Consider the following 16,795-nt stretch of genomic DNA (forward strand, 5'->3'; position numbering starts at 1 on the left):
GAGTGGTTAGGGCCCACAAAAGAAAGAAGCGAGAAGTACCCGGGCCTTAAGTGGGAAATGGCAAAAAGGAATATGAAATGAAAAAAGACTGTTATTAAACCCTAAGCATTATTCAGTAAGCTGGAGCTGGCATTTATTTCAATATGAAATTTCAAAATTATATCAACCATTTGTACCCAATGAGTGACAGCAGCACATGTCTTTATTTATATTGGCATGGCCAAACATAAACACAGTTTTAAGTTAGTATATTTCGCCTAACATTCCTTAATGTCTTGAGAACATGGAAACGAATTGGACAAAAATCACTGAATCATCTACAGGTATTTTTTTTATTAGAAAAGAAGTTAAGTGTTGTCACTAGAGACTGAAGAAGGAAATTAACAATCTTACAATTCTAGAACAGGCAAACTTCATAAGGGATTCTTAAGTTTTCAAAGTGTGGGGGCTCTTTCATAGATACACTCTTGGTGTAGGGGGCTGTAAGTTTTCTCAGATGTTTCACATTTCGTGCTTTAATCGTTGCTGGTAGTCTAAATCAAACAAATACACAGTGTTCAGGATTATCTGGACAGCCATCTTAAATAACAGAGTGTTCCGCATGACCACAGCCTCTGCACTTGTGCCTTTGATCCATGTGACGCCAAGACCAACTATGCTTTTCATATGATTTCTCCAGTTGGGTCCTGTGACCTTTCACAGAATTGTTGAACATTTCCTATGAGATCTATGGAGGACAAGGTGGAGAACACTGGTTCGGAGCAGTGATTTTCAAGGTGGGATGGGATGGGGTGGGGTTGAGTGGAGAGATGCATGTAGTTTGAAAGAACACATTCAAAATACCCACTGATATCATAATACAAACTCCATAAAGTCAAGCAGCAAAATGATTTCAGCTAATGGACAGTAGCAGAAAACCAACTATGGATTCATCATTGTGGAGAAGGAGTCTGGATAAACATAGTTGAAAAACACTGGCTTAGAGGTAGAGACATGCTGACACGTGGAGAACAGTAAGAAACGTGTGCCAAAGAGAACAGTTGAGGGTCAGTGAGGGAATCCTGGGCCAGAACTTGTCACAGTCTTCTGAAAACCAAAGAGCGCATCCAGAAGAAAACCGAGATGGCCCGTCAACCTTCTTGGCCCTGTGGTTAAGAGCAAGTTGATTCACTTTTAAATACAGAGCCAAAAGAGGAAAAAAGCTGTTTGTGCCCCCAAATTCATCCACCAGGAAGTGCTGTCATCATTTGCAATTCCATCCAGCTCTTGAGGACAGATGTCAGCATGGGGGGCCTGCTCTGCCAGGAAAGAAAGAATGGGATCTTCTTGTAAGGCAAAATCCTTCCTTTCTCTCATTACCAGAACACTTACACCTGCCATTTCAACACACTCTGTTGCAGATGGCCCTGAGATGCAGCTGCCAGTAAAATAATGACAGCATAGAACACTGAAGGAAAAGGCCAAATGCGAGAAAGGAGACTTTCTGAATATGGGGGACTCTAATGCCCACACCAAAATAGAAGCAGTTTGAGAAATGACATTTCCCATCTTCTCCCATTCTTAATCTAAGCCTAAATTGCTAAACATGTCCCAGAATAGGAAACATTTGGTACCACCATTAATTGGATTTGAGTGCTTTTAGTACCAGTGGTAAGGCTAGGAAGTGAACTCAGACAGACATAGGGTGCACCTGCTGTGATGATATTGTAGAATTACGATTAGAAGATTTCTAGCATTGACTATTTCATTTCAGGGAAATCAGTTGTATTTTTTCAGATCTTTTTCCCCCTTCTGTTGCTATGTGGAGTAACTATCACAAATTATGTATACTCATTGCCGAAGAGATGAGTTATTAATTAGCAGGCAATAGATACCCCTCCAAGAACATTTTGGTTAAAGAACCATTCATTTCTCCCTCAACTAAAGCAGCCCGTACGTCTCTCTGTGTACAGGTCTCTGAATTGGCCTGCTTGGGAGCTGGCTAGCGCTAGCTGTGCTGGGGAACTGGGGGAAGGAGGAGCTCAGACTCCAAAACCATCATGGTTTCTTTCTAAAATGTTCATTGCCCTGTGGTTTTCCACAGAGCCAAAGATCTCCTTTAGGTTACTGATTTTAGAAAACTTTGTTTTGGCTTTTGGGAAGCCAATTAATAATTAGAGTTGATCTGCCAAATGAACACAGGTAAAGCCAAAATGACCTCAGTTTCACATCGCATTTTGAATAAATCCAAATTGTTTACCACGGCCTGGGTACTCTGGCCCCTGCTCACCTTTCTCTCTATTCTTCCTTCTTACTGCACTTCATTTACTCTATTCCTGGTTTTTTTCTGTTCCATGAACATCCCTTACCTGTTGCCACCTCAGAGTCTTTGTACTTGCTATTCCCTCTGCCTGAAAAGCTCTTCCGCTTCATCTCTGCTTAGCAGTCTCCTTGTCAATCAGGTCTCAGCTCCACCCTTCCTGAGAAAGGCCCTTCCTTACCATGTTAGCTCAATTTTCTCCCCACCCCCTGACATATTCTATCACATTATTCTATTCTATTTAAGGATTTGCTTGTTTTTGATCGGTCTACCTCTCTGGAATATAAGTTCCAGGTTATCATTTTATGCATCATTATATTCTCATGCATCTGGCACATGCTCAATAAATATTTGTTAAATGAAGGTGGAGTGAAAGAATTTCTCCCATTGACACAATCTCTTTGTAAAGTGTGAAATTCATTAAGTAATTGATATCACCATTCCTCAACTTACCCCAAATCATCTTTCCCCAGCCAGAATGCTGTCCTACAGTATAACAAACCATGACAGAAGAATTCCATGGTGTCCCATGTTCCTGGCCTAGCACCTCACCTGCCACTCACCTGTGGTTACTGCAGAGCTCCAATCTGCTTTAGCCGCGTCAGCAGTTCCCCACTCTGTTGCATAGAGACTAGATCACTGCATCCGCCTATACAATCTTTACCGATAAAGACTCGAGGAACCTAAAGAAGCACACAACCCAGGACATTACTACATTACTAGACTAGAAAGAACATATCCCACCATGAAATATTTCCCATGATTCCAAATTTTTCAAATCACTTTACAACCTCCTCACGTATATGCTTATAGGACAGGACTTCCTTACTGTTATAAGGGGTAACATTATAAACCCAAGAATGTTTTTAAGCCAGAAGAGTTTTCAAGTTGAGTGTGCTATGCATGAGCTTGTCCAATTTGCCAAAGGGATTTTAAAATTTCACTCTACAGAAACATGTTTCAGGAGAATTCTAATTGGCTGCAGTCAGACCACCTAGATTGAACTCTACTTTCTCTGCATCAGGGATTGTAAACTGGGTCACAACAATCAGGAAGGAAGGAATTCATTTCTAAATACAGCTGGAAAAGTATTTGCATTAGGTCTCTGATTTTTCAGGTCCACAGTTTATTAAATACAATCATCTCTCTGTGTTGTTAAAACACAGGCGAGGGCCAGGCACAGTGGCTCTTGACTGTAATCCTACTACTTTTGTGAGGCTGAGGTGGGAGGGTCACTTGAGCCCGAGTTCAAGACCAGCCTAGGTAACATAGTGAGACCCCCGTCTCTACAAAAAATACAAAAATTAGCCAGGCATGGCGGTGCATGCCTATAGTCCCAGCTACTCAGGAAGCTGAAGTGGGAGGATCGCTTTGGCCTGGGAGGTCGAGGCTGCAGTAAGCTGTGATGGTGCCATTGCACTTACACCTGTATGACAGAGCAAAACAAACAAAACAAAACACAGGCAAGCTCTGTCCTCAAGCACGGGGGTGTAGTGGTATTTGAGTCTCCTTTAATCACTGGTCCACCATAAGATGGTTAAGTCACCCCGGACGTGGGTGAGTCACCCATGCCAAGCCACAGTCATGACACCTGCTAAATAGGCTTCTCTCTAGTTCCATGCTTCCTCCTGCTGCTAGGAGCAGACATATTACAGAATTCCAGAGGGCTTTTAGAATCGCGAGGGAGGAGGAAACACCCTCAACGTGGCTGAATTTCCAGGCCAAGGGTGTTCCACCAAGGCTGCCTGGCAGTGAAGAAACAAGCCCCATGGAGGTGAGCATGTCATCAGAGCCAGCGGGCCTTTCCCCGAGTACTAGGAACGCACTGGAGGGGAGGGAGAGGTGGAGGCAGAAAGCAGTGAGACTATTTTTCAAAGCTTTGGGCTTTCCTCAGAAAGCACAGTAATTGGAGCAAATTGTCCAAAAAGTGAGAAAGATGAGAAAAGCGGCTTAATGATTGTGGGTAAGTTCTTACAGCACTTTTATTAAAAAGGGGATCTGGGTGAAGGTAGGCATTAAAAATAAAGTCTAAAAATTAAAAACAAATCTTGCACATTTCCATGGCTATTTCCTGTGCTCTCACAGGATAACTGAGGCTTTGAAAACCCACAGCCCTGGAGCTGCCCCCCAGCCTCCTGAGACGACCCTGAAATGTGACCAGGCTGCCCCTAGCGTGGAGTTTTGCGCTCAGTGTCTGGCAAAGAAGCGAAAGGCTCCTTTACCCTCATACCCATCCTCTAGTCTGGACAACTGCAAAACTGCCTTAAATCGTATCAGTGAATGGTACCCTTAATGGGAGATGAACGGCAGGCTGTACAGGACGGCATGGAGGGCTGTGGCAGTGAAACCGAAGCAAGTACTGTTGACAAAGCTGAGCAAAGAAGAGGAACCAGCCTGTGCTCCCTCCCCTCCCGTCCCTTCCCAGCCTCCTCCTTAGAGGAACTTGAGAGTCCACTACTGTCAAGGAGAGGAAAGAACTGCCACCCCAAAATGAGTTTGGTAATCCTGTGGTTCTTACTCTCCTGGAGTAGGTTCCCCCAGCCTCAGCCAGGCAGCGTCTCCTGCACACTAGCTAGGGTTACACAAATGCAACTACTCAAAAGCGATTTCTCAGCACTTCCTCAGCTTCCTCCCTGGTACAAGCCACCTTCATTTGTCACCCGAATAACTGCTATAGCCTCCCAATGTCTCCCAGCTTCAACCTTCACTCTTGCCCTACTGTCTCTTTTCCCCACAGCTGCCAGAGTGGCCCTTTCTTTCTTTCTTTTTTTTTTTTTTTTGAGACAGAGTCTCGCTCTGTCGCCCAGGCTGGAGTGCAGTGGTGAGATCTCGGCTCACTGCAAGCTCCGCCTCCTGGGTTCACACCATTCTCCTGCCTCAACCTCCTGAGTAGCTGGGACTACAGGTGCCTGCCACCACACCCAGCTAATTTTTTGTATTTTTATAGAGACGGGGTTTCACTGTGTTAGCCAGGATGGTCTCGATCTCCTGCCCTCGTGATCCGCCCGCCTTGGCCTCCCGAAGTGCTGGGATTACAGGCTTGAGCCACCGCGCCCGGCCCAGAGTGGCCCTTTCAAAATGGAGTCAGATCAAGTGACTTGTCTGCTCAGCACCCACCAAGGGCATCTCATCTCACACCAAGTACCAGTCACAGTTCTTCCAAGCTCCCATTAGGTCTCAGACCTTACCTCCACTAACTCTCCTACTGGCTCACAGTGCTGCAACCATACTGGCCTCCTTACTGTTCCACAAACCTGCCACGCAAACATCTGGGAACTTTGCATTCACGCTGCCTGTAAATTGTGTATGCCCATCTCCCTCAGCTTCTATAGATATCTGCTCGAATGTTCCCTTCTCAGTGAGACCCAATAGCTCCATTTAAAACTGGACCCTGCTGCTGCTTCCCTACCTTTTCTACTTTTCCTCATAGCACGTGCCACTTACCACCTCTCAACATACTGTTTTATTATTGTATTTGTTTGTCTCCCCCACTAAAATATAGGTTCAACAAAGGCAGAAGGTTTTTTTTTTTCTCATGGCAGAAAAGACAGATTTTTTTCCCCACTGTCCATAAAAGTGCCTGGTACGTAGTAGGTGCTTAAAAGTATTTGTTGCATGCAGTAAAATCATCATTCAAATGTGAAGGAGAAATACTTTCTAAAATAAACAAAACTTGAGGAAATGTGTTACCAATGGAATCACCTTGCAAGAAATGCCCAAAGAAGTTCTTCAGAGAGAAGGGAAATGATATAGGTCAGAAACTCAGATCTATGTAAAGAAAAGTGCATTACAGGAGAAATAAATGAAGGCACTAATTTAGGAGCTGTGACTATAGCAAAACAAAAACAGGTTTCACTAAGTACATGGCTTGATTGAAGGCACTAACTTTCCATAATCATGTCCTGCTGATTACCTACTAGATACTTTACAGAATAATTAAGACCGCAGGTTCAGGCCGGGTGCTGTGGCTCACGCCTGTAATCCCAGCACTTTGGGAGGCTGAGGCAGATGGATCACGAGGTTAGGAGATCGAGACTATCCTGGTTAAGACAGTGAAAACCCCATCTCTACTAAACATACAAAAAATTAGCCGGGCGTGGTGGAGGGCGCCTGTATTCCCAGCTACTCGGGAGGCTGAGGCAGGAGAATGGCGTGAACCCGGACACGGAGCTTGCAGTGAGCCAAGATCTCGCCACTGCACTCCAGCCTGGGGGACAGAGCAAGACTCTGTCTCAAAAAAACAAACAAACAAGCAAAAAACCCACAGGAGCTTTCAGAGCCTTTGAATACAAACACTTACCTGTTGGGGATCAAACAAGCAGCTTTAAAAGATTTGTTCTTCCCCTAGGAGGAATGCATTCAGAATTCAAGAATCTGTGAAAAAACATTTTTCTAAAAATGAAAAACAGGCTTGTTGAGGTGGATCATGTCTGTAATCCCAGCAGTTTGGGAGGCCAAGGTGGAAGGATAGCTGGAGGCCAGGAGTTCAAGACCAGCCTGGGCAACATAACAAGACCCTCATCTGTACAAAAACCTTAAAAAATTAGCTGGGTACGATGACTCATGCCTGTAGTCCCAGCCACGGGAGACTGAGGTGGGAGGGTCACTTCAGCCCAGGAGTTCGAGGCTGCAGTCAGCTATCATTGCACCCCTGCACTCCAGCCTGGGTGACAGAGTAAGACTCTGTCTCTTAAAAAAAAAAAAAAAAAAAAAAAAAAAAAAAAAAAAAAAAAAAAACCTTAAAAGATCACTACAAGAAATACTGTTGTTCTACAAAGAAATGAAAAAGCAATTGTTGGCCAGGTGTGGTGGCTCACGCTTACACTTTGGGAGGCTGAGGTGGGTGTGTCACCTGAGGTCAGGAGTTCGAGACCAGCCTGGCCAATATGGTGAAACCCCATCTCTACTAAAAATACAAAAATTAGCTGGGCGTGGTGGCATGCGGTTGTAATCCCAGCTACTTGGGAGGCTGAGGGAGGAGAACCCAGGAGGCAGAGGTTGCAGTGAGCCAAGATTGCGCCATTGCACTCCAGCCTGGGTGATGAGTGAAACTCTGTCTCAAAAAAAAAAAAAACAAAAAACTAAAAACTAATACTTGGCTCCCACCTCTGACATTGTGATTTAGTTATTGAGGGGCATAATTTGGGCATAAGGATTGTTTTACAAGCTCTCTAGGTGATCCTAATGTGCAGCAAAGTTTGGGAACCAATGGCTGAAAGGTCCTCAGGGTGGCAGCCACAGTGGGGCCTGTAGTAGTGTTTGCACTGCCCTTTACACCTCTCAGGGCCTGGGCATCCTATGCAGCTGTGGTCCCAGTAGGCAGCAATAGCCTCTGTCGTCATTGTGTACACTCCAGGACCTCAGCACACAGCAGTAGGGTAACACACTAAGCCCTCTCTGCACCAAAATGCTGACTTCTTATTAGAGAGGAGAGAAACAACCTCCAATGCTTTACACTCAGAACCCAGTAACAACCTTGTAAGTCAAACTAAAACTAAAATAGCATATGTGCTTGGCCCAACACTGTGCTGTAGAATGTGCATCCCAAAAGGGAACTTAGCTGAACTGGTGGGACATTTCTCATCCCACCTCGCAGCAGAACTGATACAGGTGATGTGGTTGGCATCCCTCCTGAAGCCCAGGACGCAAAGCCAAGGATACTAAAGACAGGGAAGTCTTTCAGATGGAGAAGAGCAATTTTTAGAGGGTCCCACAGCCTATTCACAGCAAATGAGACTTTGAGGTCACCTAATCTGGTCTTGCAGCTGGGATCTTTGAGGACTACAAGAGTGGTGACTTGCCCAGGATCACACAGCCAGCCATTATAAGAGCCAGGCCAGAAGAACTCCAGGCTATGATTCCCTACAATGTGGGGCCTGGAAACATCCATAATTAATTTAGAACAAGGGGCAGATAATGGTACATTAGATTTTTCCAGTGAGAGGAATTAAATAAGGAAGAATGAGCCAATTAGAAAAAGAAAGCCTGGAGAAGAGAATGAAGAACATGACTCTCATGTTAAATAACCAGCACATCACACCCGGCCCTCCATCCCAGCTTCCACCTCCAGCCCTGCCAGCTGAAAACTGTCATTTTGGCAGTGCTTAAAACAAAGACTCTAGATAATTCCCCGGGGACTCCCCGGCAAGCTGCTGGGCCCACTTACCCTGTCGCACAGCAGACATCAGCTGTACTCCCTCTTCGGCTGTGAGAGGACCTTTGGCTGCAGTGCCGCCGCTCACTCAAGTGACCGAGATCCTCTCTAAGGCGCCCTCCCCCACACCCCCCCGCCCCGCACAGCCCTCTGGACGCCTTGAAGGACGGAGCCGCAGCCTTGTCCTAAAGAAAGACACAGCTCTGACAAGAAAAGGCAATCCGGGAGCCTTTCCCTAGCCGTTTAAAATGAAACTCACCGTTCTTGCTCCCGTGAGCTGTTGCAAATAATCTTGAATCTCGTTAGTGTGGTTGGTGGCTGTGATATCGACAAATTCCAGAAGCCCTTGTTTGATGGGCAATTGACTGAGGATCTCTTGGGCCCTCCTGCAGTATGGGCAGGTGGGCTTGATGAACACAACCACCTTCCCAGGCTGGATTTTGCCGTTCACAAACTCTTGAGCCATGCCGATGGGCTGCGGTCTCCCCGGGAAGAATCCTCAGTTGCAGGTATTGCTTGGGGTATTGAGCCCCGACCCAGCCAGTTGGCTCCTATTTAATAAGGAACCTCCCTGGAGGCGGAGTTTGCCTGGTAGCTTGCTCGAGTTTTAAAGGGACAGCTTCAAAGACATTTCCATCTGGTATACTTCACTAGTTAGCAATGCCTAGGAATGCAATACTTGCTATTTAATCGTTGGTAGCTATGAAAGACACTCTGGGTATCTTTGTTGTCCCTGGACATTTGGGGAGTGCCTGCCCATCGGCAATGATCAGAGTTTAGTCACCTCTGGGGAAGCATACATTGCTTACTCACAAAGGGGCTGAGGAAGCAGTGACTTCTTAGAGCAAATTATTGTTTTACCTCTCGGAGATACAGTTGTATTTTAAAATGCAAACAGAATCACTTAAGAAACAGAACACTTTGAAATCTCTTTAGAGGAAGTGAAACTGAAACTGTGACTTTGCACTCCTTATGAAGGTCGCTCTCAGAGCATTTTGCTTGGACTGTATGGTGGGTGTTTGTTGTTGTGATCTTTTTATTGAAATTATTCTCAGTATTTAAAAATCTGGAGGTCTCACAAAACAATGTGGACTTACAACTTCTCTCTGAAAAGTCAGGTCGGGCAATACAGAGCTTGCGTCTTTTAGTGGAAGCTGCTGGGGCTGACAGCTGATGTCCCCTTTGTATAGGGCAAGTAGTGGCTTTGGTTTGCCACAGGTAACAACGACAGGCCCATGCCTGAGACACCGGCTTCACTCCATAACCATCTGAGTTGGTAACCCTTGAACAGCAGTTTAATATGGAGGCAAATTCCAACACAATCCCTGATACAAAACTATAGATGAAATGAGAATCTTTTTTTTCTGGTTGACCCTCTGTTTGTGACCCTCTGCTTTTACTGTTTGTGAGGGGAAGTAGTGTTGTCGCTCAGACACCACATTCACTTCAGGTGTTATTAAGACACGGGTTGTACCAGTAGGAAATCTTTCGGTCTTCGCCAGGGTGCCCGTTCTCCTTACCCCGCGGAGCACAGTCTTCTACTCTTGGGTCTAGTTCCGGCCCCCTCTAGCGTATGGTAGCTTAAATAAACAAATCATGGAAAAACCATGTCCTTTAAACGTGAATCAGCCTTTCCCCAGGAAGCTAGCTTTACGGTGAAACCGGAGTATCTTCAAAGAGTTGGGGCGAAGGCCACAGCTGGACACCGCCACTGCCACGTGCGAGGAATCCCAAGCAAACTGCGATCAAGGGAAGGGAAGAAAATCCACTCCCGGAAGCAGCTTTTTACTGTGACTCTCATCGTTAATAAAATTAAAATAGTAAAATGAAAGTCAGATTCTGAGTCACGGAGGGGGAGCTAAGTGACAGCTCTGTCCAGAGAAAAGGATGTGGCTGGGAGGCCCCCCGGCGCGGTCAGGGCCCCGGACTTCCCACTTCCCTCCAGAGGAGGCCCCGCCACAGAGTCTGAGTCTCCTCTCTTTTTTTAGTCTTTTACCTCCGAACTCTGTGGCCAGGCTCCTTCCAGAGACCCCCGCCAGGAGGTCCAGGGTCTCTTTCAGGGCCCTCAGGGCTGCTGCCTTAGGTTCCCTCAGCCTGAGGTTTATCCGCATGACTTGCACCTGCTCCTCACTCAGAGCCTTTCTCTTCTCCCGTCTGTGGTTGGCTCCTCCCTTCCTGCTGCCTCTTCCTCAGCCTGCCACTGTGTTCAAGTTAAAAGCCACCACCACCACCACCACCACTCTCCATTTCCTGCTTTCCTGCCTCTGCCCTTTCGTGAAATTTACTGTCTGTACCTTTCTCACCTCCATCCTCTCATTTTGTTGCAATCTGACCTTGTCAACCATTCTGCCGAATTGTTGGCCAACACCAATCATGGCCTCTATGTCGCCAAATAACCATTTAGCTAGGTATCCTGACCTTTTGCAGTTAGTCACCTGCCCCAAACCTGGGGTAGAGGCTGGGGTCCAGGGAGACTATTGTCTGCCTCTCACTCAGTCCCAGGGACTGCCTGGTGTCTGAAGCATTAGGACATAAGGCACAAGCTAAAGAAGGCATTTTTTTTTTTTGGTGAGGCATCATGTGGAACACGGGTGACAAAGAGATGGCAAAGAGGGGGTGTCCTCTCCATTTCTCAGAAAATGCTGTGGCTTCAACTCAGTGAAAAATGACGAGCCTAGAAGCCTCTGCTGCATTGTAGAGCAGGAGCTGAAACCCAGCATGGACCTCAGGGCATCTCAGTGGGAAGCCGCCATGGGGGCTGCAGATGCCTCAAGTGCTGTAGACAGAAAGAGGGTGTGCACGTGGACTAACACGTGTGGACTCTCCTTCGGCTTGTGTGAGACACCCCCAGGCACTCCCAGAAAATACATCTTGGAGGGTGAGAAGTGAGGGCATTTTTTAGGGCAGAATCAGTCCTGCTGTGCAGATGGTTGGCAACAAGCTAGTGAAATATGTGTGGTTACTCTTAATGTGACTTCATCTGTACTCACAGGCTGATGAGGGCTGCAAAACATGTGGCCACAAATGAACGTTCTTTAGGTTTTTTCCTTACTTACTCACTGTGCAGGGTTTGACGTTGTACATCCCTGCAGGCCCCTGGAAGTTTTCCTCTTCCCAATGCCCATTGCAGCATGATCTTTTTGCTCTTCCTATCTGGATATTGTCTCAGTCTCTTTGTTAAAAATTTTACCTACGCATATGGTCTGTCTTGGGGCTTGATCTTCCCGCTGTGTACACACCCACTCCTTGAGAGGTTGTAGCTCCACACATGGCTCCAGCTGTCAGTTTTTACTTATGAGCATCACATATTTTTCTTTATCTGGACCTGTCTCCTAAGCTTCAGGGATGGCTATCTCATTGCCTACTGAAAAGACCCACCTGGGGATTCCTTAAGCCTCTCAGCCTCTAGGGAACCAAAACTGAATCTCTCCTGAAGCCACCCTGTTTCCTCCATAACTGCTCAGTGAGCCTGCATGCACCTTCAAGTACTTTTTTTGCCAGGGTGGAAACCTGGCAGGCATCTGTGCTACCCTCTGCTTTTACTTATGCACAGTGGCCAAACCCTACCAAGTTTGCCCCCTGAGTGCCTCCCTGGTCTGAACACCTGACTGCTCCCATTGGTCCAGCCCTCATTTGTTCTTCACTCCCTCTTGTAGCACCTCCACCCTCGCCTCGCTGCCTACTCCACACTGCTGCTGGGGCAATCTTTAAAAATACACACCCTATCTTGTTCCATCTTAAAACTAGTCCATGGGCTGGGCGCGGTGGCTCATGCCTGTAATCCCAACACTTTGGGAGGCCAAGGTGGGCGGATCACGAGGTCAGGAGTTTGAGACCAGTCTGGCCAATATGGTGAAACCCCATCTCTACTAAAAGTACAAAAGTTAGCTGGGTGTGGTGGTGTGCGCCTGTAGTCCCAGCTCTTCGGGAGGCTGAGGCAGGAGAATCTCTTGAACCCGGGAGGCAGAAGTTGCAGTGAGCCAAGATCGTGCCACCACACTGGGCGACAGAACAAGACACCATCTCAAAAAACAAACAAACAAAAAACTAGTCCATGTTTCCCCAGGACAAAATCCAGATTTCCTTGTGGGGATGTGGCCCTATGTGATGGGTCCTCCCTGCCCTGTTCACCATATCCCAGCTTCCCCTCAACATCTAAGAGACAGGAGGCAGCCAGTGGTCCCTGGTAAAACCCTGCCTCCAAGTCTAAAACAACCTGAAGGCTGAAAAACTGGATTGCTGTCCTAGCACTTTGGGAGGCCGAGGCGGGTGGATCACCTGAGGTCAGGAGTTAAAGACCAGCCTGGCCAACATGGTGAAACCCCATCTCTACTAAAAATACAAAAAAATTAGCTGGGCGTGGTGGCGGGTGCTTGTAATCCCAGCTACTTGGAAGGCTGAGGCAGGAGAATTGCTTCAACCCAGGAGGCAGAGGTTGCAGTGAGCGAGATCTCGCCATTGCACTCTGGCCTGGGCTACAAGAGCAAAAGTCTGTCTCAAAAAATACCGGAAACAAAGACAAAACACTGGACAGCTGGTCCCAGATGAGGCCTGCCCTTTCCCGACTGATTCTTTCTGAATAATGTCCACCTGTGCACTGGGAAGATGGAGTGAAACCTTGGGAAGTTTGCACCGTTTGCAGCGAGGAGGAGCCTGGCCCTTCCTGTTCCTGTGTCCTGACCTGGAACTCAATCTGTGAGCTGGGAAACCTGCTCTCAGGACTCTCTCTTGTTTTGCTGAGAGTTATTTTTCCTTTTTTCTTTTCATCCAATAAATTCCATTTTCCTCACCCTTCTATGTGTCCGCAAGCCTCATCTTTCCTGGTCGTGTGACAAGAGCCCAGTTTTACCTGAACTAAGGGGAACGTTCTGCAACAATTTCTCCTTTGCTCCAACTGTTTGGACTCTGAGCCATGTCCTCACTGCTGCCACTCACACTTGGGACCTGTTGCTCCCTGTGCCCAGGGTGCCCTTCCTCTTGTTTCTGGGTGGCTGACTCCTGCTGGCCCAAAGGGATCCAGATCAGGATGGTGTGTTAGCACCTCTAAGAAGTACCCAAAAACACTCACCTCTTTCCCCCATGGGATGGGTGCCCCTCCATGGGGCTCACGTGTCATACTGCGCCCTGACTCATCACATGTCATTGTTCCTTTGTATTAATTTTCTGTGATCTATAGTGAGTTCCTTGAGGGCAGGGAAAGGACTTTTATCTCTGCATTACCACAGCCCACACTGGTTCTTATCCATCCACCCACCCATCCATCCAACAGACATTTATTAATCAACTACTCTCAGCCAAACACAAACATCCATCATACAGCCCCAGGTCTTAGGAGTTTATAGTTTAGTGGGCGATATAAACACGGAAAATGGACTGTTAGAAAGTATTCTGGTTAACAGAAATGTGTATGGGCATTAGGTTAACCAAAGGGAGTAATCATTCCCACCTGGAGGTTGGCTGGGGAAAGGGCCCATATCAAAGGAGAGCCAGGCTGAATCTTGAGGGATAAGAAGCTTGTGAGTGTACAAGGAAGGGAAGGGCATTGCAGGCAGAGGGAGTAGGAAGAAGAAGAACAACATAAACAGTGCTCAACATTGAACATGAACAGAGCGTTGGGGTTTGAGTAGGGAGAGGAGAGAGAGACAACTGGAGAGCAGGCAGAGAACAGGGGAACTTTACCACATTGCAGAGGGAGGACTTCACACACAGGCACCGAGGAGCGGAACAGGTATACTTTACACATGGATAGATTTGTAGTCAAATGTTTGATGTATTAGTGACGGTGTCACATCTCCCAAGTCACACAGTGAGTACCTAAATGCAGTTTGATCACAGAAAGGCTGTAATGAGTGACAGGAATGCTCTGGAGCTGGCAAAACTTTCAGGGTCCCTCTGTGTTCACCCTGGGACCAGTCCTGGTTTCCACAAGGCTTGAAGTGTACAAAGGGGCGGTTCAGGGGGTGGTGGGCTGCCATTGCTCCAGCTGCCCTCAAGGCTGCTACACTAAGCATGGCTGCCCATGTGGCCCCCTAGGCATGCTGCTGTGGAGGCTCAAGTGAGAGACCCTTAGTACCAGCCGCCCTTTTCAACCTCAGACAATGAAGGTTCTGGTTTGGGGCCGTGCCTTGTTTTCAGAGTCTAATTCTTTAGGAAGCTCTCTCTGGCCCTCTTCAGATTTGACTGCGGGGGTCACTGGCTCTGGCTCTAACTGCAGTCTCTCTGGCCAGATGTTTCCTTGCCTCCTACCTCTATGTGGGGCTGTGTGATACTGAACTCGGTAACACTGACAGCTACCATTTACTATGTACCTACTGTGTGCTGGGCTCAGTGCTAAGAGCTTTATATGCATGATCTCTAATCATCACAGCAACTTTGAAAAGTTGATATTTTGGATCCCAAACTGACTGGAAGAATAAGGAAAGTCTTCCTAACCTGAGGGACTTGAAGTTCAACCAAGGTCAGGAGTAGAGGCCGCCTCCCTACAGGCCGCCTCCCTACAGGCTCTGCCATACATTTGGAAAGTCTCTCTTGTTGCCCCGTCTCTGCAAACAACCATGTCCAGAGGAAATGGGAAAGTGTTATTCTAAAGTTTTCCCACAGGAAACCTCACCTTGTGTTATTGGTTAAATTGCATCACAGGCTAATTCCTGACCCAGAGACTAGCAAAAGGAATGGAGTGACCACCACTTTTGGAGAAAATGAGGCCCATTGCTGGATTGGAACTGGTTTGACTTCTAAAGGGAGAGCTCTGATGGGGAGAAGTAGATTCCTTAACAAACAGGAATTCCCTAGGAAGGAAGAAGAGAAAAATGGTGGTGGGGTAGGCAACCAACTGCGTTCATTGCCAACTCCTAGCACAAACTTCTTAGAACGAGTGAGCCACCAATGGGAACTTTATCTTGCTTAGACAGACAAAACTGAAAACGCTGAAATAAAAGGTGGGGCTTGTGCTGTTGAGAAGAAGGTTTTATCTACTCCAGGCCTAAATGTTTTTCAATGAGGTTATCGAAATGATATTTATTTAACAAATAAATATCCCGTTGCCGTAGGTATCAGTACCTGCCATTTGCAGGTAAGAAAACAGACAGAGGAAGGTTAGGAGACTTTGTCCTGGGCTTCCCAGCAAGGAAGAGGCAGATGTGGGATTCAAGCTCAGGTGCTGGGTCCAAAGCAGATGCTCTCTCTGCTGCTCTACAGAGCAAATTCCAAGGTCTTAAAGGAAGGATAACACAAGCCTGAAAGGGGTCCCGAAGACCATCTATTGTAACCCCCTCATGAGCTTGCCTCCATGCCGTGGCATTTTCCCACGGGGCACTTGTCCAGCCTCCCCTTGCGCCCCTCCATGGAACAGGCAGGAATTCACATCTATGAAAAGAATGCTGAGTGTCCCTCATGGAGCGGGAGCCCACTCCTCAGGGAAACTGTGCCTGCACCCAAGGCACACACAACTTTCAAGTAAGAGGGAACATGTCATAGTGTCATTCAGGATCTCAGATCCAGGATCAGGGAGAGGAACCACCTGTGTGCGAGACATCATATGAGATAGAATCACAGCCTTGCTTGTGAGAAAGAAAAAGAGTGGTCCCAAACAGAAGTGAATTGAGATTCACATTGCAAGGCTTTTCTGAAAACACACCTGAGCACATTTCTCTCTGAAATCTCTTTGTGATGTTTCTACCAGCTGGCGGTCTGTCTGAGCACCAGCTCCTTCCTAAGCTAGGCTTACTCCACACAGCTAACAGAGGCTCAGCAGTGCTTAACTAGGCCTGTCATCAACTCACCCCACAACTAAAATGAGACATTCCTGTTATCATCTTATTCCTAGTCTAACTTTTATCTGGATAATTCTTTTTGTCGATACACGTTCAACCCCCAAACAATCTATGAACTGGATATCTTTTTGTTGTAAATACAAAAATAAAACATTGACAAGTGTTCAATTTAAATACTCCTTGAAGGGGCACTAATTAGAAATATATCAATATAATGAAATACTTTAAAATGTTTTTTTAAGAGGCAGAATTAAGTCAGTTGATATGAAATAACATATCTCTAAGACGTTAAGATATTGATTAAGATGTTATTAAGATATGTTATTAAGATGCAGCACAGTGACATCAGTATGCTAGCTACCATTTATGTTTAAAAAATGGTATCTCGAGTGGGACTTTCTTGTTTGTTAGAGTAGAATTGGAAGGGCAAAGCTGAGGACTATGAAGGATTAATAATGCACCTTGTATAGAAAGCCACCAACAACAGGCCAGAATTCCTTTCCAGGGCTTTCTTAAAGATGAAACAACTGACCTTGCAGCTATCAGCACACACTCCCCACCTTCCCACCC

General features: G+C 46.6%; 1 protein-coding gene across 4 annotated transcripts; it reads right to left on the bottom strand.

The window, feature by feature from the left end:
* Positions 1-313: 313 nt before the first annotated feature.
* GLRX (glutaredoxin) lies at positions 314-8,983 on the bottom strand. Of its 4 annotated transcripts, none has more exons than XM_015140444.3 (3): positions 8,713-8,983; positions 2,863-2,982; positions 314-727 (listed from the first exon to the last, which is right to left on the bottom strand). In XM_015140444.3, exons 1-2 carry the CDS (start codon positions 8,917-8,919, stop codon positions 2,869-2,871), a joined length of 321 nt encoding a protein of 106 aa, XP_014995930.1. In that variant the 5' UTR covers positions 8,920-8,983; the 3' UTR covers positions 314-727; positions 2,863-2,868.
* Positions 8,984-16,795: the final 7,812 nt, after the last annotated feature.

Source organism: Macaca mulatta, chromosome 6 (assembly GCF_049350105.2).
Source record: "Macaca mulatta isolate MMU2019108-1 chromosome 6, T2T-MMU8v2.0, whole genome shotgun sequence".
Classification (NCBI taxonomy): domain Eukaryota; kingdom Metazoa; phylum Chordata; class Mammalia; order Primates; family Cercopithecidae; genus Macaca; species Macaca mulatta.